The sequence below is a fragment of the Lissotriton helveticus genome, chromosome 5_1 (genome assembly GCF_964261635.1).
Source record: "Lissotriton helveticus chromosome 5_1, aLisHel1.1, whole genome shotgun sequence".
Classification (NCBI taxonomy): Eukaryota; Metazoa; Chordata; class Amphibia; order Caudata; family Salamandridae; genus Lissotriton; species Lissotriton helveticus.
This window is the reverse complement of record NC_136065.1, coordinates 1,575,424,925-1,575,446,267: the sequence shown is the minus strand read 5'-3', so window position 1 is coordinate 1,575,446,267 and position 21,343 is coordinate 1,575,424,925. Positions and strand designations below refer to the sequence as shown.

The following is a 21,343-nucleotide window of genomic DNA, read 5'->3' as shown; positions in this document are numbered from 1 at the left end:
CCAGAACTGGGTAAATCATCTGATTACAATATCCACCCATAATAAAGTATCCTCCGGTAATGTTCAAAATGTGCTTAGTTATATCAGGCCAAAAATAATTATTTACTGTGGCAGGTCCATACATATTAAAAATTGAGAGTGTGATTTGTTTATTAAAAGATCAACTGTAAGTCATCTACCAGCTGGATCAATGGACTGTGATAATGTTGTGATGTTTAGGCATTTCTGAATTAGTATTACTATACCGTTTTTCTTCTGTTGAGCAGGAGAGAAATAAACATAACCCACCCAATGTTTTTTTAAGCTTTAGGGCTTCCGATTCAGTGTTAGAGCTTCAGATTAAATGTGTTTCCTCTAAAAGTGCGATATTTGAAGACAATTTAGGTTGGTGTAAGAGAATTCTTTAATGGTTGATTAGGTTACTCAGACCTTTAACTTTCCACAAAATTACTCTGAATTGAAAAGCAGTAAAATACAAATACAAATATAATGCTTACAATAATATGAACATCAGATTGTTGAATAAAAGGAGTATTGCAATGATAGTATATTCATGTACATAAAGAATATGAAAAGAAGTGAAGAGAAAGGTGGAGGAAGAAAGAGTAAAAAAGATAATAGTAAAAGAATAAACAAAAAACAAAGAGAAGATGGAAAACATGAAGAAAAAGACTGTAAAAGTCATAATATAGACAACAGTAAGACAGTAAAACATACCTAAGGGGAGAGAATACATCCCAGCACAGGGACTGGGGGAATTGACAAAAAAGCAAGAAGGACACAGGGACATTTTGGATGGTCATCAAGATAGACATTGTTGCGTGAAAAAACACCTGCAAAGAAAAAGTAATGTTAGTTCAAATAAATGAGATACAAAGTATAACCTTTATAATATAACAAGTAGAATAGGGAAGCTATAAAGTCATCTATTCCACTGGGACTTCTCACATTGATGGAGAAAGGTCTTATGTTTTCCTGTGTAAATTAAGAGTCATTGTTTTATCTTTTAGGGTCAATTTAAGACAGCATGGGTGAATGAGAGTGAATCTTACGTTGATGGCCCATGGCTGTAGTTGTAGATCTGGAAATTGCTTATGTCTGTCAGCTGTAACGTTTGCCACATCTGGAGAGAAGTAAAGTTTATGAGCAGACCATATAATTTGCTTCTTTAGTTTTGCTGCATTGAGGACTGTGAGAAGAACAATATGTTCCAGAAAGAGGAGGATAACACCTCTAGGTTCTATGAGCACGTTGGATGTTGAGACAAGTAGAGGGAGGAAGATCCAAAACTTTTGGCAGCTTTGAAAAACTGATGGGGGTTGGAGCGCTCCACGTATTCTGTTAAACTGTAAATTCCTAAATAGTTTCTGCAGTTTCCAACGTGCTGCCATGGAGAAAATCATCTCTCTGATGTCTAAAAAAAGCAAGAAATTAGACTGCCAGCACTGATCTCTGCAATCACGTGGCCAACTTGCCTGCCATCCAAACCACGCCCATCACAGATTATTTTTTCTAAGAAGGCATTCTGTCAGAAAATAGTTCAAAGTCCTTAAAGTGCTACCTGGTGTCCTCTTGTGGCATGCATGGGGAGGGTTCCAGACCTCTGGGTCAGGATAACACCAGTAGAGTCATTCACTGGTGTAATAAATCACAGCTGATGAATGTTAAACCTTAGAGGCCTATGTTTTTAGTTAATTTATTAGAATATTAATAGGCACCAATGGCGTAAAAGCTTCTTTGCAAACTGATGACTGGCACCAGGTATGAAAATGGGTGAAGGTTTGAAAGAAATTTGAATGAAGGCTTACTCCTCCCTGTTTAAGCTGTAGGGTACCATAATGCCTGAAGCAGTGATAAATAGCAGTAGTAAGTGAGTCTTACAGCTGGATGAGGTGCATTTCTAAGCTACAACAGTCTTATAAACGTTCACCTAGTTCTACAGAGATCTGTTGCTATGGGAGGTATTGGCATTGAGAAAGCGGGAGAGTACATAGTGGCTCATACTCCACCAAGATGATTACAATAAGTCAGGGTCAGTCAGAATCAACAACTGTGACAGTGAAGGAACTAAGTAGTTGGTTAGGGTGGAAAATCAGACCCAAAGTAGGCCTTCCTGGGACATGGTAAGAGTAACATAGTGCTTGACAAGATGGGTTGGGTAACCCTATCAGGTATTCTACATAGAAGCTTAAAACAAGTATGAGTAGGGGAGCAAATATGATGATACATGCAAAGGTGCATGGTATGTATTTTTTAGTTGATAGCTACATGGGAGTGACCCTGAGGGAGCAGGATCCTCTCATATATCCAAAGTATGGGAAACTATAAATTCATGTGTTGTGCGGCGCACCAAGATACTTCTAAGTGGACAAGATCTTGTTAGGATAGGAGAGAAGATTAAACTAAAACAAAACATACAATTGATCATACAGATTAGAAAGATGTTAATCGGTTCATAGCAAAATATATACATATTACAACATAGAAGGAGGTACCAAAGATACTCACCTATTGAAGGGTCCCACCTTAAGGGGAAAAAGACAGTTTGCGAAAGCTAAAGAGATATTGTTGCTGCCTAACACAAGTTATTCATGTTTGATTCCATGTGTAACAGAATAGTGTGCACTCGATTATTCAAGTGGGAATTGTTTGGAAGGAAAGTATACTTATTTGGATGTAAACACATAAATAAACAAGTGGCTGGTCAGTTGAGGATAGAGTTCCATGCTGATCCAGGCATGAAATATGCATACCCTAACCATACGGTGTGTTCTCTGGTATTCAGTCAATACACTCCTCAGAGCCACGTAGTTACCACAAAAGAACACAGCTGTCTGATCATTGTGATAAAGTGAGCACCCTCCCTGTGTATTGTCACTGTGTAAGAAGGTGGACTAACTCAAGGGGCTAACAACCAAGTTATATGTACATAGCCAGAATAGAACATAGCCCAATCTGAAATAATTCAATAAATGAAATTGTAGCGCTCCTTGAAGCTAAAATTCTACATATCAGGGATGGAATTATGACAGTTTGCCGATATGACAATGAGAGGAGGAAATTCAAGATAACCAATTATGAATAGTTCCTACTATGTTCCTCCAGTTTTGTTGAATTAAAGAGTTTTGACAGATCCTGAACTGGTAAGGATAACAAAGTGGTAGAGAGAAACTTCTCAGGGCTGGATCCAAGTATTATTAATTATTTTCTTTTCACAGCAGAATCATTACATTGTGATACAGAATCATCCACCGCTAGCAAGGGATTTGAGTTAGTTTTGTCTTTTTATATAATTTGGGAAGGGAGCATGGATAATTCAGAGTGGCCTTAAATAGTTTATTCATAGCCACAGGCAGCCAGTTTGAATGATTCTAAATTTGAAGTTTTTGGGTAACCTTACAAGGTAAAAGGAGGACACCCGACCTTTACGTGTGCTCTGGCTAGTGTGTGATGCCAGATATGCAGAAGAGTTCAATCAGGCCTCGGTAAGTTTAACAGCCCCCTTAGAAGAGTCAGCTCTCTTTGCGTTACAAAACCTTACACGAGATCACCCAGAGAATGAATGGAGAGGGGCCCGCCAAAAAGCAAAACTCTGTAAAAAAGAAATAGAGGGTAGCAAACTAAATTGGGCGTCCCAAGCTAGAATTAGGCTAGATACTATCTATCCCTAAAACCAGACCAATGGACGTTGGGGCAGCAGATTCCAAAGTCGGTGTTGCGTGCCATTATTAATTCGAAGGCCCGAGGGGAAGAATTGGGTCATTCCGGTTCTTGATAAATGGGTGGACCAACGATCAAATTTTCCCCTATATTGAGGCCGTGCCTAACCCAAAACTGAGAAATATAATCTTGAAATTTAGAGTGGGCCTGAACCCATGCAACACTGATTGGAAGATAAAATCCACTATGATGAATGAACAAGGCTTGTGCACATGTGGATTACAAGTGAAATGCATTGGCCCACATATTCTGTTGGACTGTTTGTGATTCTTAGAAGAATTTGAAACCCCTTTTTACTGTCTTTGAAATCTTTAGTAGGGATCAAGTGCTTAGCTTGCTGATAAATATGAGGTTTTCAAATGTGACATGTGCAATGGGAAGAATTTTAATTGCTATACAGGAGTCATTGAAGGAATTGGTTATATAATTTAAAAGGGGTGGGGCTGAAATGTGATTTTACCCATGTTTGGGGATACCCCGGGTCCTTGTTATTTATGGTGGATGTACAAATGTATACCTAATGTATAGATGATTCCTTGCCCTTGCTGATGATAAACTAGGTACTCCCTATGGTCTGGTCGAGTTCCTTTTTTCGATTATATCAAGATTTTATTGTGTTTTATACTGTTTTATGGCTACAGGGTTGGTACAAATCAGATTTTAATTGTAAGTATTGCAATACTTTCTTTTTATGGCTATTTATGCCAAATAAAAATATATTAAAAGAACGAACGAACACAAGATCACCCTGTGGTATTGAGCACTACTTAGGTACTTAGGGAGGTCCAAGGTAGTGGAGCGCCCAAGGCAGTGGACTCAATCTTGAATTCCCCCAATGAAATACCAGATATTAAAGTGCAGAGAAGATAGGATGTCTTGTGAATGAAAATCTGATATTCACATTCATAGCTCTGAACGAGCTGCAGTGCTTGCCTGGCAGCACCAACATTAATTTTGTGTTTTTGACAGGCAGGACGAGCCCTCATCAAAAGGGCCCTTTATGGTCAATGATGTGAAAATCAAGTAGTTGTGAATTGCTCTAAATTGAACTGAAATAAAATGTGTGTCCCCCTTCCACCACTGATGGTGAACAAAGGTATGGATGAATGTCTGCTCTAGACGGGATTGCCATTTTTTGATGAATTTACCAGTGCTTAATTTGTGAAAAAATAAGTGTTAGGGCTCTCGTCAAGAAACCACTGCAGCTTGCACAACACATTGCTCATCCTCATATGCTGCCAATGATAGTAACAACACAACTACTAACCCTCACACTCCAACAAGTGTAACACTTCAGACTATTTCAGGCCCCCAAAATTATAAGAATTGCTTGGGAGGCAGGTAATGGTAATTTTTGATGTATATTGAAGTAATAATTAACTGTTGTTTAGGTCACCTCTAAATTAACCAGACAGTGCCACCTAGTAGTAGACTTTCACAAGCACGGTGTTGACAAATTAGTGCTGTTGCTGAGCACCGAAACCACCAGCTCAAATTGAGCACTATATTTATACCAAAGGTTGGCTCAGCTGTTTGCAGCAAGATCCAGAAAAGCATAGTCCTGTCACCTGAAAAGTTTGCTCAGTTTTTCATCTTTATGAGGTTCGCAAACTAATGTCCAGTTTCATTGGGTCATAACTACGGTGCCTACCTGAAGCACTTAGACACCTACATCAAGAAATGAAACTGTACATACGGAAAGGGTAATAAAGAGCAACTGTGGATTCTGCCTGAGGACTTCAATGGAAGTCCTCAGGTAGAACACACACAGTCTTGTAAATCCTCTGCTGTGTCTCAATGTGGCATCTACCATTCATCTTACTTTCTTCACTTGTTGACATATGTTTCCCTTGTAGGAACACAAATCTGGTCACCCTGCTGGCTGTGGGCGGATGGAACTTTGGCACGCAAAAGTAAGTGTTTTCGATGGTTCACCAGTGATGGTGGCTATAATCCATGAAGAAGTTGTTTCAAGGTTGTGTGAAGAGTGAAAAAATAATCATGGTGAACAGCACAGAGTGTGACATTTAGACTAATGAGGGTGATGCAAACACAGGTGTCTGCTGATATCTGTAAATTGAATGCACGATTAGACCTGAGAACATGTGGCATAGAAATACTGCATATTATGGAATTATGGTTGACAATCGCAAACACTGCGTTGATTGTGCGGATGGAATGATCGAAAATGAGAAATCATTGAATCATTGCAATAATATAACTTTAATCAAGTTCCTGACCTCAGATGGTACTTCACAAAAAACATTTGTCTTATTTTTAGGGGATTTTTTTTCCAACCAAAAAACAGACTCTGATGGAAATTCAGCCTGTGGCCCACCTACTCTCATCCCCTGTAACTATGCAGTGAGCAGTGATAGCAGAAACCCTCCTTGACCTTCATGAGGCATCTAAAAGGTAACCCTGGGCGTAGTTCACGTAGTATCGCTATGCGTAGCTACGCGAAGTGCACTTCGCACTACGTAAGCTACACTTAGCTACGCGAACTGCCTAGTGCGGTAGGGAAAATGCTGTTCGCACTGATTGCACATTGCCGGATGCTTGTCCGCACTGTGCAATCATTGCATCCGTCATCTTGCACAGTGCAACCGGTCGTTTTCTGCCGCTCGAGTAGATTTGTACTCGAGAGGCAGCTTTCTCAACGCAGACTGGTTGTTTCTCATTGCGAGCGGTCGCGAGCATACGCGACCACTCGCAATGAGAAACCTGGCCTCCCCGCGTTGAGAATCTTGCCGGGAGGTATATTTTCTATGCTCGCGATCAACAACTTGATGTTGCTGATCACGAACGAGGAAAAAGTCTCGCCGGGATGTTGATTTTTCTCTTGCCGTTGAGGACCACGAGCAAGCAAAAAATGCCTGCTACGCAACGCTATGCATTTTTGCATAGTGCTACGTGCAATTTGCGTAGCGCATAGTAGCGCAAACCACACACCCTCCGTGAGCGTAGCGTAGTCCTACGCCCAGGGTTACTAAGTAAGCGTAGTCCTACGCCCAGGGTTACTAAAAGGATGAAGCTGGAACTGACACTGGCATTCCATGTTTACATCAAGAAGCCCTAGCTTGTAAAAAAAATACTTGTTTTCTACATGTGTGCATGGAATCACAGTCTCGGCTACATCTTCTTACTTTTACGTGCATTGAAAAGGTCAGGGAGGTGCTCTCCTCCCTCGGACGTTCTAAAATACGAGGCTGTGTGGAGAAGAGGCTGGCTTTAGGCTGTGCTTTTTTGTTGAAAAAATCATCCAAAATATGTCTCCATATTTAAATTAAGTATGCTACCGAAAGAGGAAGTACATAGACAATATTAAGAAAAGACTCCAGAGGATGGGAAGACTGACTAAGTATCTTGTAGGAATTTTTGGGATTTCTTCATCATCATTTTAGGATCATTTGTCATTTGTGTTTGCAATTGTCATGTAGGATGCTGATTTCCATTACTCTTTAGAAGAAAAATGGATCACGAATTTGATGACCAGGGTTTAATTAAATTTAACAAATGTACTAGCTATGGAAGGCCATAATGAGTAAAATGATCTCCAATAATAAGTTTGTATAAACAATTTAAATAAAATAAATCTTCACTCACACATTGGGTAATAGTGTTATGTGCTTGAAGGCGTTGATGGGTATGATTGATGCAAAGTATATGTATATGACAGTGAATGTGGTGATCATGAGAATGGTTTTCTTTACGGTGCTAATAATTTATGGTATCAAATTCTGTCCCTCCAGGTTTACTGATATGGTTATTTCGGCTGCTAACCGTAAGATCTTCATCGACTCAGTCATTGCCCATCTTCGTAAGTACAATTTTGATGGCATAGATCTGGACTTTGAGTATCCCGGGTCGAGAGGCAGCCCACCAGAAGACAAGCAGCGTTTTACTGTCTTATGTAAGGTAAGAATAAAGATGTAAGTAAAGGTTTCCTCCACTGGTATGTACCCATTGCTGCCTGAGAAGGAAGGAAGCAATATGTTACCCCAAATGAAGTTTGGGTTCTTTGGTCAAAAATTAGGGTGTGAATATGTTTTAAAGATGCTTTCTATCAACTCTGTGAAACTTTTAAAATTCAAAAAGATGTTTTTTTTTAAAAAAAACAATAGGGAAAAAAACCTGTGAGTATGTTTTGTGAGAGAAAATAAATACTTTTTGTGGGAAAAATCTCTCAAAAATCTGTTTTGCTGGAAGTTTCTGCCAGAATAATTTTGTTAAATATTTCAAACCTGGCAGCTTTGCAAAGATGCCAGGTTTTTTGCCTTTGCCAAACTTTTCTGACCAAATTATAATTTCACACAGACCTAAGGAGAAATTTGGAAAGTGTGTTCCATGTAGAGTGATTAATAGGTAGGAAATTCATGCTTGGTATCTCAGGAATTGTAATTTAAAATCCTCTTTAATGGTAAAGTCAGATTTTGAGTCACAATTTTGAAAATGCCACTTGGCATTTTCCTGTCTTAATCCTCCAGTCTATATCCTGGGCCACATTACTAGATGTAGCTGGTCTTTGGCTATTACTTCGAGATACTGAGACAAAGGGGAATAGGTATTGTGAAAATGGGCCATCTCGGTCAGTATGAGGAAGAGGCCTGTCACCTACCACAGTTGCACACCACAAAGACTCTGACTGCATTCCAACAAAGGGTTTCATACTAGTACTTTGTGCTCCCAGACAAGCTGGGTCCAAGTCAGTGAGGCTGGAAATTCCAGACATCTCCTCCCCCTACAGCCTCTCCCACTATAAAGTGGGCACCAGGTATAAATAATGGACCCTGAGACCCAACACTTCAGATCACTTCTGGACCTGTGGAATCTGCCACGAAGAAGGAATGCCCAGCTGTGAAGTCTGCTACGTTGCTAAAGCCCTGCTGTGCTGACTGAGGACTCTTCTGCTGCTGTGAGCTGCACTGATGAATCCAACCTGCCTGTGTGGACCCAGAATTTCAAGAAATCTCCAAGAGTCGGTCGGCTGGACCCCTGTTCAAGCCGCAGGGACATAATAGGCTCTTTTGACACTGATGCAACTCTCTGCATCTTGACGCAGAACGTTCCAGCTTGACATTGATGCTTGCCCAGCACGACGCATTTCGCCCGCGGCATCGAAGGATCACAAGACCAAGAAAACAGCTTTGGCTCCTTCGCCGCTGATGCAGCTTGCTACTGATGCCAGTCCAGTGTGACGCATCTCTTTCTCTGTACCGACGCATCGCAGTGCAAGTCTTCGCCACCCCAGCGGTTGCCTCAATGACAATGCAGGACCTCACATCACATCCTTAGCGACGACTCTTCAACGCTGGACTGCACAGTTTGACACAAGGTATTTTTTCAGCAGACTGAACTCAGTCCTCTATCCGGCTCGAGCTCCATTGCGATTGGCCTCAACTTGTGACTTAGACTCAGTCCAACTGCGGTTGGCTCTTTATGCATCTTAGCTCTTGCTTTCTGCAAAAGCTTCAAAATTCCATATGTCCTGTTCTACTAATTGGATTTTTGTTGTTTTGGTGTCAAATAATTTAATAAAATTGACTCTATGTTGCACACATAGTAACAGCAACAACTAGGAGAAATTAAGCATTTCTCCTCATTTCGCCATGTTAAGACCAGGTTAAGATCAGGTTTTCCCTGGTCTTAATTTTGGCGCTACCTCCTATTTAGGCCACCCTCGTAAATAGGAGGCAGCCTCAAAATCAATGGGTGTTGCGGTGGAATATCCATCTCAACACCCTTTGCATGCCCCTTTCACAATAAGTGTAGCGTAAAAGGGGACCTTATTTACAAGGCAGCGGTAAGCCACATTAAGTAGCTTACTGCCACCTTGTACCAATTTTATGGAAAATGATTGTAAGGAGCTACACGCTCTACAGCTATTAGAAATATTTATTGAAGCCCTGGACCTACTCTGTCTTTTGGCAAGAACAAGAGAGAAGGTCATTACTGCATTGTTAATGTCAGTCAGGGATGAGCAAGTACATCAATTGTATCACCCACCGTTGCTGCTAAATCTAGAAAATAAGATGTTAGGTAGAGTTATTGCAAACAGACTCATGTCATTCACGAATGAACTGGCATGCTGATGAATTCAGCTTTATCCTGAGCATGACCATTTCACACGATTTTAAGGTGCATCTTTATCCACATGCACCAAATCCACCCTCCAATCCATCAATAAAATGATTTTATTTATTTACCATTATTTGCCCTAGGGTGTTATTTTTATGTCCCTGTCTCGATTATTTTCTAGAGGCGTGTATTACACTACCTGTGAGACTTATAACAATAAAATAAGAAATAATAATGAGACTTATAAAGTGCATAGCTACTTCTTACGAAGTGTCACGGCTCTAGGTTACTGACTCCAGAGAATAATGTTGCCATTCATCCTGGATAGGCCTTGACCAGACCTGCAGATCCAGAATTTCAGTTTTTTCCTGAAGAGAGTTTCAGATGGAGCTTGCTGAATTACAGCAAGAAGAGAGTTCAAAGATGATTAAATAAACTGGTTTCTATACGAGCGCTTTCAAATTTGGGATAACAGCTTGTTTTGCTTCAGGCTGAAGATAAGATGGGCCTTAAGAGGAAAGAGCCTTGTAGCAATAGCAGAGAGATTCGAAGGTAACTCTATGCCTCACTGGAAGCCAGTGCAGCTTTCTCAGCGCTGGTCTAATAGAGGCATGCTTGGGTAGCCTGAGACTGGGGCACACCCTAGTAAAGGACATTGCTGTGGTCCAACCTGGATATAACCAGGGCCTGGACATCGTTTGTTTGTGCTGATTCCGGTAAGAGATTGAGAATTTTCTTCAAGGATCTCAGCATCCCAAAACATTTTCTGGCGAGGGCAGTAATCTGTGTATCAAAGGAGAGGTTTTTGTCAAACTAGATGCCCAAATGTTTGACCGTAGGCTTGGGAGTGGGTAAAGGATCGAGGCTATCAGGCCACCAGGCATTGGACCAGATAGTAAGGTGCTCGCCCAGAACCAATACCTCAGTCTTCCCGGCATTCAGCTTTAAGCAGTTTAAGTCCATCCAACCAGCAACCTTTGACACACATGAACAGAGGGAAGAGGACAAAAGCTCGCTTTTCTGGGATTGAGTGATGACAAGTTGTGTGCTATCAGTGTACTGAAATAATGTGAAAACCATAGCACTCAATGACCTCCACCAGAGGGCAGATATACATTTTAAAAAGGGTTGGACTTAGTGAAGAGCCCTGCGGCACTTCCTGCTGCAAGGAATGCACCTGCCAGTAAAATGGTTTTTGGGAGACCTGAAAGGTACATCCTTGCATAAATTAAATCTGCCAAACCAGCACATTACTGAATGTTGTGGGATACGATATTGGATGCGGCATTGAGATCCAACGTAAGGACTGCTGCAGTGTTGTCCTCGTCCATAATCCAGTGGACTCGGAGGTTAGCAGCCAAGCAGATTAGGTGCTGTAGGAGGGGCAGAAGTCTGATTGGGTCCTATGCATTATACTCCAGAAAGTTAGAGAGTTGCCTATTCACGTGCTTCTCTGCCATCTTCAAGAAGAGTGGTAGCTGTGATATAAGTCGATAGTTTTCATGCTCAGAGAGGTCAAGTAGAGTTTTTTAAAAAGAGGGACCACCATGGCGTGTTTCCACTGTGACTGGGCATTTGTGGTGCGTGGCTTACTCCAAGCTGGGCTGGAGTACATTACTGTTTTGTAACCATTCTGACAGTAGTAACTTTAGAAATGTAATTTGTCAACCGCAATGGGCATAATCTTTTATAGGTGGGTGTTTTGCATTTGCATGCATCTCCCTATCCCTCTCTTTACCTCTGTTCCCACATTTACTACAAAATGTTAAGCCTAACTTAGCGGAGAACTTGGCATGTGTGATGAGAGCTCCCCATAAAAAATATAGGATAGGCGGTGGTCTCCACAAGTGAATTTGTGAATAGTATTTTGTCATACGTGAGCAATACTACCGAAGTACTACCAAATGTACTACAAAATGCAGTTTGTGAATAGGTCCTCTTTACGTACTCTACCTAGATGTCTGTACATCCTGTACATGAATGCTGTGAGGCTGATCTAGATGTGATCTTAGACAATGAAGTGTCACCTTGCTGCTGTAAACAAACTAAGGAAATATCCATGAACTATAGGCATGAATTATTACATTTTAGATTTCCAGATCACTATCATTATACCCAGATAAAACGACACAAAATTGATCCAAATGTAGGCTATACATGTTACTGATGGGATCACCCCAATGCTAACTTTTTCACCTGACCTAGAGATGCCCCAATATTCTCATATTCTGGAAATCTATCTTTGTGGATGTCACTCACGAACATTAAGAATTCTCCCCTGATGGCTTTACTGGGGTATTTACCCAAGATCCCTCACTGTTTGACGAAATTAACAGCCATGTTTCTACTTTTGGCAGAGTGCAGATTTGCCAGGGCCTGGTGGCATGGGCCCTAGCCAACTGTACACAATTAGCTGCGTGACGCAGTTTAATATAACAAATTTACAAATATGTTCTACTGTTTACAGTGTGCAGTCACTAGATCACAAGAGATACTGACATATGGATTTTTCCACCATGGTAACCTACTTACATGGAGGGAAACATTGCTATATCAACTAAAACCAGACACAATTAGCTGTGATCTAAACCAGTTGTATCCTAATCTCTTGGTGGTTGATTGGGGATAGGGGAGCTATGAACAATAAGGCATAGCGTAAACATCGTGATTTCTGGTTTGAATGCTGTGAGGGATTTGGGTCAACCCAGGTGACGCGGTTTTATAATGCTGACGCACCTATGCATGTGACCTGTAAAGGTGACTATACTTCTTTCTTGCAGACATCAGTATCTGGAACCCTGATAAAGTTGGAATGTGAGACGTGCAATCTTAATTTGTAGACAAAACAAATTGATCAACCTGATCTTTTCTCATATATGTACTTGAACATACAAAAGAAAGTTTTATAATTTATGAACAGGGTCTTAAGAAGGTTGGGTCATAGGGAAGGATTGCTCCTCAATCAATCAATCAATCAATCACCGCATTTGTATAGCGCACTACTCACCCGGAGGGTCTCAAGGCGCTGGGGGGAGGGGGTCCGCTACTGCTCTGTTTCCTGAAGGCGAGGTGGTCCTGGGTCAGGCGGAGGTGGATCGGAAGGGAGTTCCAAGTCTTGGCGGCCAGGTAGGAGAAGGACCTTCCTCCAGTGGTGGCTCTTCGGATGCGGGGGACGGTGGCGAGGGCGTGGCTGGTCGATCGAAGCTGGCGTTTGGGAGCGTAGAAGTTGAGGCGGCTGTTGAGGTATCCTGGTCCTTGGTTGTGTAGGGCTTTGTGTGCGTGGGTGAGGAGCCGGAAGGTGATTCTCTTGTTGACCAGGAGCCAGTGCAGGTCTCTCAGGTGTCCGGAGATGTGGCTGCGGCGGGGGATGTCCAGGATGAGTCGTGCTGAGGTGTTCTGGATCCGCTGGAGTCTTTTCTGGAGTTTGGCGGTGGTTCTGGCGTAGAGGGAGTTACGCGGCTGCGCTGGTGATGAAAAATCTGTTGATAGCTTTTGAAGCAAGCCAGCCATTTTGTATCATGGCAACTCAGCTAAAGCCATGCTATGGACTGAGAAAGGAGTGCTGCAGGGATTTCTCTTTCTCTCTGGAAATTTTCTTAGAAAAAATGTTTGTGACATGTGGAGCATGGTATGACGTCTTTAAGCTGAGCCCTGCATTCATCTCTGATAAGCCTTTTCATGACAACAGTAATCCATTGTCGTTGGTAACTGCATGGATCATCAGTTTGCCTTGTCAAGTTGTTTCGAAACTCCTATATCATTCTTCCATGAAAGGCACTTGCAAATTTCTGTGAGAGCTTAGTCCCAAATGTGTACATGAAACGCCAGATAAAGCTTCAATGTGTCTTCCCTAATGACCTAGTGTTGTTTCAAAAAGTTGGAAAACTGTTGGGATCTAACAGCTATTGCTTGGTGGCATTTAACACAATAAATACATCACAGCCTAGAAAAAGATAGTTTGCATTATGGCAGATGGTAACTACAGTAATGAACGTAAGGGAGTAGAAATGACTGATACCTTCTTCTCTCTGGCTAGGAAATACTGGAGGCTTTTGAAAAAGAAAGTGAGGGCACTGGAAAACCCAGGCTGCTGGTCACCGCAGCTGTGTCTGCTGGCAAAGGAACTATTGATGCCGGATATGAAATTGCAGAGATTGGGAAGTAAGTACAGTGGTTCCAACTTGGATTACTGAGAACGTGTTAGCGGTGTTGGTTGGGACTTGGACCTTAGAGATGTTTTAACTCCGGCAGACTAAAGTACATCATTTTAGAGTTGTGTGTCAATGGAATATCTGGGCAAAATGCCAAATTCATTGGTATACAATTAGATAAGGACATTTTACTGGTAGATTTGTATTCTGGATTTAGCTCTTCTTCTAGAAATTGGAGGACTTTACTTTAGCACCCAACACTAAATCAGACCCAAAGACGCAACCCCCATTGGGGTCTGGGATTTTTTAATACATAGTGAAATCGATTGAAGTTAACAAGATGATTTCTCTATACTCTTCCATCTCATCTCCTTGAAAACCTATTGATTCTCCGATTCACACAACTTTAACACTGGGTGGGATCTCAAAGAGTTTCCTAATTGGCAGGCAGGGAAAGCACGTCCCTGGAAAATTTGTTTGCAAATAAACAGACTTGCAAAGGAATAACGTGGCTTCAGCGAGTTTGTGACTGACCTGGCCACATGTCCTTCAATGGAAGAGAGATCTGGGGGAAGAGATACCTTCCAAGACCTGAGGGAGAATATGGCACAGGGCACCTCAGGCATCAATTTGTGCACTTCATAAAGAAAACTCATATAAACTGCTGACACGTTGGAACTTATCTTCTATCCGACTGCCTGCCATGTCATTTTTGGTTGTTACGATTTATGTTGTAAGAGTTGTGGGAAAAAGGGCACTTTCTTCCACATGTGGTGTTCTTGTAAATATGTTTAAACTTACTGGAGGGAACGATTTTCCCACATTGGGCAAAAAGTAGAAATCACACTGCCATTGACAGGTTTGGCTACAGCAGATTATTGTGGTGGAATAAAGTGTGAAATGTGTCCGCCATGGAAAATATACCATCAACTGTTCATGGCAAATCACATACATTTGAATCACTATGGTTACCAATTAAAACCAATATGAAAAGGGACTATGTGGCGAATTGTAACTTTACTAATGGGCTGGAGCTAGTATGCAAAGGGAGGCTGAATCTAATATCAGGAACTTCGTCTAATGTATCCGATGTAGAATGAATAACAACAATTGTTTTTAGTAGCATTACTCACTGCTTGTTCTGAAGAGTAAGGAGTCATGGCTGGTATGCAAAGTTGAGAGGTCAAAAACACCTTTAGTATATCTATAATCTAAATGTTATTATGCACCGTTTTGCAGTGTCAAAATGATTAATAAATTGGCAAAAAAAACTCCTTATTCGGAAATCGAGAGACCAAATGACCAAGACCCTCACAGCCACAACTTTGGTCATATCACCTCAAATACAACTATCGAACAAGTTGGACCAACCCTTTCATAGCCAAGGCAACCTGATGTCTCCCAATGGAGATTCCACAAACATAACAAAATGGCATGAGAGACGCAAGTTGTTGTAATTTAAATCTTAGACAAGATGTAAATGTATTTCGATTTATATAGTGCACGATTCAACCAGGGGTCTCAAGGCGCTTGCTTAGGGAACCCGTCCTGGTATTCCCCTGTGAGAGATACCCCGGCAGGGTATTCACAAGGTGAAAGCCAGGCATCCCGCCGCGAGGGGCCGTAGTGGAGACTAAGCAAGCTATTGCCCAGAGTCGCAGAGTGTGACCCCGTGAGTGGAGTAGGCACCGGAGCGAGAATTGTCAAGTCCGTGGAATTTTTGAGCCCGAGACCCGGGGAATCGAACCCTGGTCCACGGCTGATCTCAGCTTCCGGGTCTGCCGCCTCTAACCACTGAGCCACACTTCTCCACATTATCCACAAGATTGTATAGAAGTTTATAAAAAGGCAGAAACTAGTGTGATGTCCATCGTCCATCGTCCATTAAATAAATCTGTGGAATTTAGTTGTATTTAACTTTCTTACAGTTATTGTCTCACGGGGTCTCGAGAGCAGTGTTAGACAGTGGGGACAACGGTGGAGGGGTGAATGGTCTCAGGGGAATTTAATCGAGAATAGTCTGTATACTTGGTGGAAGAGGTGAATCTTCATTACTTTTTATTACATTCTGAAGTCATACCTGCCAGAGATCTTGCACAGCAGTCCTTTCATGACCTGGTTGCTTAGAGAACTCGTGCACGTTATTACACTGGCACAACAAAAGGCTTCAGCTCACAGGGCAGCCTCTTGTATCTTAGGGCCATACTGCCAAAGAAAATTAACTTTATAACAATACTGTTGATTTGATGGATTGTGGCTTGCATCAGGTCTGGGGACAGAAAACCTGTTCCATAGCACGTTCTGCCAGGAAGCCGGTTGCGGCTTTAGTTTTAACAATATTCCTATGGCAGAGTTTTCCACACTAAATCACTTAACACTTCAGCAAATTTACTCAGAACATCTTTAGATGAGGTTCTAATCTTCATTAACCATCTCCAGAGGATATTCTTCTTAAACAAACAGGTGACTACAAACGATCTCATGCGTCATAAAGTGAAAAAAACTAACTGTTCATTCAAAAGTCATTAGATATATAACCCACCTCTATCTCACAATACACAATATCCTTCAGATTGCTGTCATGTTGTAATTAAGTCACATTTTTGTAAATATGTGCAGCTCTGGTGAAACCCTAATTAAGAAAGAGCCAAAATGAATCCTGGAGAAGAAAATGAGAAACTAAGAAGCAACGATTGTTTCCCAAAGCTTATATCTTTTATTACTTCACATGTATCCCAAACTTCAGCCCCAGATGGTGATACAGCATCTTCATCTTCTGTCCCATTCATACCATAAACCGTAATCTAGGTGCTTCAGCGTTTCATGGCCTCAGTCAAGTCTTGAAGGATAACTTGTTACCTAAATGCATGGATAACGCTAATTATTGTATTATAAAACCAATGTTGTAAGATTCTCACCTGATGTTAGAGGGATTGAATTATTTAACTGGACATGCACATACTTTCTGACAGTGCGCATTTAAGGGATGGGTTGTGTAACTCTGAAATGTGACAGCCCAGAGCCGGTATTCATTTCATTTCAAGTTTATTGTTTGATTACTTAAAATCATTACAAAATGTTAAAACCTTATGACTCACTTATACATATATGAATTTAAAAAGGAATGGAAGAGGAACTTTGATTAATACAACAGCAGTGCAATTGTCTAGCAATAAAATGTAATGAAATTTAAAAATTGTCCGAATGTGCCTTTATCTTTTACAAATCAGCTCGTTAAATAATATAGCAGTCACAGAGTGGTTTTAAAAAAGTTTAAATAGGGGAAAGGAGTCAATATGACAACTGGTTTTGGAGAGCTGAACACGGTATTATACCATTCAACTAAGCTTTTCTAACATTAACTCGCCCTGTTTTGTTGCAGAATCCTAGACTTCATCAGCGTAATGACCTATGATTTCCATGGAGGCTGGGACACTTTTTCGGGGCACAACAGCCCTCTCTATGTAGGACCGGAAGACAAGGGTGACCTCATTTACTTCAATACTGTAAGAGCAACACTCAAATCTAGTGCTTCTATCCTTACAAATTCATGCTGTGTCTGAAGGAGCTTCATCAATAGTGACAGGATATGCTTCTGGTGTCCACAGGCGTTTGCAATGAAGTACTGGAGAGATAATGGCGTCCCTGCCGAGAAGCTGATGATGGGATTCCCAACCTATGGCCGCACCTTCCGACTCAAAACCCCAAATGATTGCAGAATTGGTGCCCCAGTCAGTGGTGCTGGATCTTCTGGAACCTACACCCGCGAAGCTGGATTCTGGGCCCATTATGAGGTAATTTTTTTAAGGGGTTTCAATTGATACATTTTCTAAGATCAACCTGTGTTCAGAATGTTCTAGTCATTTAATTTGCTATTTTTTGCACTCAGCCACATACAACAAATTACACTTCTGTGCTTACAGATCTGCACCTTCCTGAGAGGAGCCACAATAAAATGGAGCGATGAGCAGAAGGTGCCTTATGCCTGCAAAGACTATGAGTGGGTGGGCTACGACAACGCTGTGAGCTACGAGTGCAAGGTAGGCCATTGGATCATGTACATCACTGCATTAACTCAAGATAAGGAAAAGGAATACTCATCTTATTAAATGTTTCTTATACTTGTCATACAGAACACCTCACTACTAGAGCGAGGATCTAAATCACACTCCGGTGTTAAGCTGGGTTTTAAATGGTTAAATGGAAACACACAGCAAGTCATATTTACAAGAGCTTATTGCCACTGGAATGTCACCTTTTTGTGATGTTCTGGTGGCGATAAGCCCTTCACCTTATTTACAAGGTGGTGTTAAGCCACTTGATGTGGCATAACTCCTCCTTGTGACATGAGGTACCTTTTCACACAGAACTTAGTGTTGTGAAAGGGGTGGGAAATGGGTGTTGCGGTTGGCGTTCCGCTGCAACATCCATTGCCTTTTGACCCTTGGGAAAACTGGCCTTCACCTGGTGAAACAAGGAGAAATTATTAATTTGTACTCGTTTTTGCTGTTTCTATGTGTGCTGCATTCTGCAGCATAAATATAAAAAGCAAATTGCCACTAGTGATTGTTCATTACTAATGATTATAAAATGACGAATTGTAACTACTATGTGTGCTGCATCAAGCAGCACACATAGAAGTTATAAATCGCCATTACTGATTATTTATGTGCAGGAAGGGACACCTTCCTGCACATGAACAATCATTCCCCGCAATGCAGGCACCCTTGCACTTTGGTGCAAAGGTGCATACATTACTGCTAGGCAGCTAAAGTTAGTGCTAGCACTAGGGGATGCGCAGGGGTGCGCCACATTCTTGTAACTACGGTGCATCCCTGTGTTTGGAAAATGTCAGAGTGCAGCGTTAGTAATCTTAGCTTAATGCCGCACTCTGACAATTTCTTCGTAAATATGTCACAGTTTCCCTTTTCCTTCTTTGATGGCGTGCAACCACAGCTCAGGCCTTTAGCACTGGAAGAGATGATTAATTAGAAATCAGTCGACTGGGTTGGGATTTATGTTTGGTACATAGGTTTTATACTATAATAGGTTCGTTTATGACAAGTGCATTTGCTTTCATGATTGACGGCTCAACTGTGTTTATATTTGTAACACGAACCTGTTACGATAAGTCTCTCCTCTCCAGGGCCGGCTCTAGGCATGTGCAAGCTGTGCACCTGCACAGGGCCACCAAACACCTGGGGCCACCACGCCAATATATATCCTTAATATATTAATCCTCTGAGGATGGATAAATATTTGCGTGGTGGCCCCTGGCAGGGATTTGGCGGCCTCCGGCTCTGTTCCACTTCTAAACACCCTGACCCCCTCCCCTCTTTACTGGCCTGTGCGCTCCGCCCCGCCCGGACCCCCTCTTCAGGGCCCCCTACCTACGCTCCTTGCCCAGGGCCACCATGAGCCTAGAGCCGGCCCTGCTCCTCTCAATAAAAAAATAGCAATCATTGGCCGGTACCAATTTGTTTATAAAAGTATCACCTGTATTCGACTTCATGACACTTACTCTTACTTTCTACTCTCCTGTTTGCCCAGCTTTTTGGGATTAGCCTTCTCTGCAGGCCGAATTTATATAACTAGAAAACGCTTCTCTATAGGAATTTGCGTGTGCAGCCCCCAGCATTCCTCTGCAGCCAACCCCTCAAGGATTGTGTGAAGTTGCAAAGTTTTTTTTTTGTGGCCTGAGTGTATTTCTTCAAAAAGCTATGAAAATACTGGATAGTTTTGAAATTCAGTGCGATTTGGCATTTTGCATGAAAATCTGAATCCTTTCGATCATGCTGAACATGACTGCGATTTGCCTATGTCGAATGACTTGTGAGGAAAATCCAAGGACGGTATCCACTAGCCTACAGAATTCTTGCAGGTCACCAGCAGAACTCGGTTTAACGCAGTCAGAAGAAAAAGGTATAATGCCGACTAACATCCAGCCATAGAAGACGGGCAATTGGTAAATCCCACATACAGTTTGAAGGCAAATAATTGGGAATTATCCAAAAGCTTCCTTTGCATTTTTGAACACCTATGATGCAAGATGCTGTGACTGGCTTCTGCGCTGCCCCCTTTTTGGGTGGGGGGGGGGGGGGTTGCTTGGCTCTTCCTCTTTCTCATTTTCTTTTGAAAGGCGATTCAGTGTATTCCACTTATTCAAGTAGTGCCTAAGATGTAGTATGCATGCTTCAGCAGCTGAATCATGCAAAGCCAGTGTTTCAGGACTCCCCAGCCTTCATCTATCGAGATCCTGCAATGTTTGTGCTACAGTTCATTCAAGGTTGCAGAGAAGTCCTGTCTATGACCAAGAAGGCACCAGACAACATCAGATACTGCTACACCATGAAGCCCGTTGCTTTCCAGTTCTCTGGTTCTCTACCTAGATCTATGAAGTGGCCGACATCATTCACATTCTGAATGCTTGGAAGCAAACAACCTTCTTAGTGACTTTCAATTTGGCTTCAGGCCCCATAAGGTGATCTTCAATGTCATCTTGAAAATCGTGTGAATCTCGAAAATCTGAAAGTAACTCCTACCTGCTAGAGGCATGATTACAGCTGTTAATTGATCCTGTCAGATGTGCTTACCACCTGTGACACTGTGGGCCACATGATTCTTCTTTTTTGTTTACCGTCCACTTTTAGGCTCAGAGGTGCTGTATTCCGATGACTCAGAGCTCATACGGACAATCATGCCGCTCAGGTGAAACTTGGTTAATTCTCACCAAAAATCATCACTTGTTCCCATCGCTTCATGCAAGGATAATCCCTCTCCCTGTATCTCCAATAATAATAATAATAATAATAATAATAATAATAATAATAATAATCCTGAGCTTATACAGCTCCTGGTTACACTAACCAGTGTGTCCCCGCGCTAGACATTGGCCCCGAAGTCCCACAGTTACCACCACCTCCAGCCCGGTCAAGAACTAATCCCTAGGAAATAAGTACGTTTTTAGATATTTCCGGAAGACCACCTCAGAGCTTTCGACGCGCAACCTCAGGGGCAAGGTGTTCCAGTGACGGGCAGCCAGAAAACGGAAGGATCTACCTCCCATTCTTGCCCTTCTGATTTTGGGAATCTGCAACATGCCAGCCCCCTGTGATCGCAGTAGGCGGGAAGGAGTATACACTTTAAGCAGATTGCGCAGAAAGCAAGGACCCTTCCCTTGCGCAATCCTGTGGCTGACACACAGGGCTTTAAACAGAATACGTTCCCTAATGGGTAGCCAGTAGAGTGTGTCCAAGGCTTTTTTTGAGGCAGGGCTCTTAGGCAACATCAGCACCAAGCGGGCGGCAGCATTCTGAATATGCTGTAGTCTCTGAAGACACTTTACGTTAGCTCCTAAATAAAGGACGTTCCCATAGTCCAGCCTGGAAGTGACC

At 42.0% G+C, this 21,343-nt stretch overlaps 1 protein-coding gene across 1 annotated transcript in view; it reads left to right on the top strand.

Moving 5' to 3' along the window:
• Positions 1 to 21,343, top strand: part of LOC144755604 (acidic mammalian chitinase-like) — a 70,053-nt gene that overhangs the window by 26,747 nt on the left and 21,963 nt on the right. Inside the window, exons 4-9 of the mRNA XM_078644713.1 lie at positions 5,577 to 5,633; positions 7,473 to 7,638; positions 13,835 to 13,959; positions 17,332 to 17,455; positions 17,558 to 17,743; positions 17,873 to 17,989. Of these exons, the coding sequence (XP_078500839.1) occupies positions 5,577 to 5,633; positions 7,473 to 7,638; positions 13,835 to 13,959; positions 17,332 to 17,455; positions 17,558 to 17,743; positions 17,873 to 17,989 (775 nt within the window). The remainder of the gene's footprint in view (positions 1 to 5,576; positions 5,634 to 7,472; positions 7,639 to 13,834; positions 13,960 to 17,331; positions 17,456 to 17,557; positions 17,744 to 17,872; positions 17,990 to 21,343) is intronic.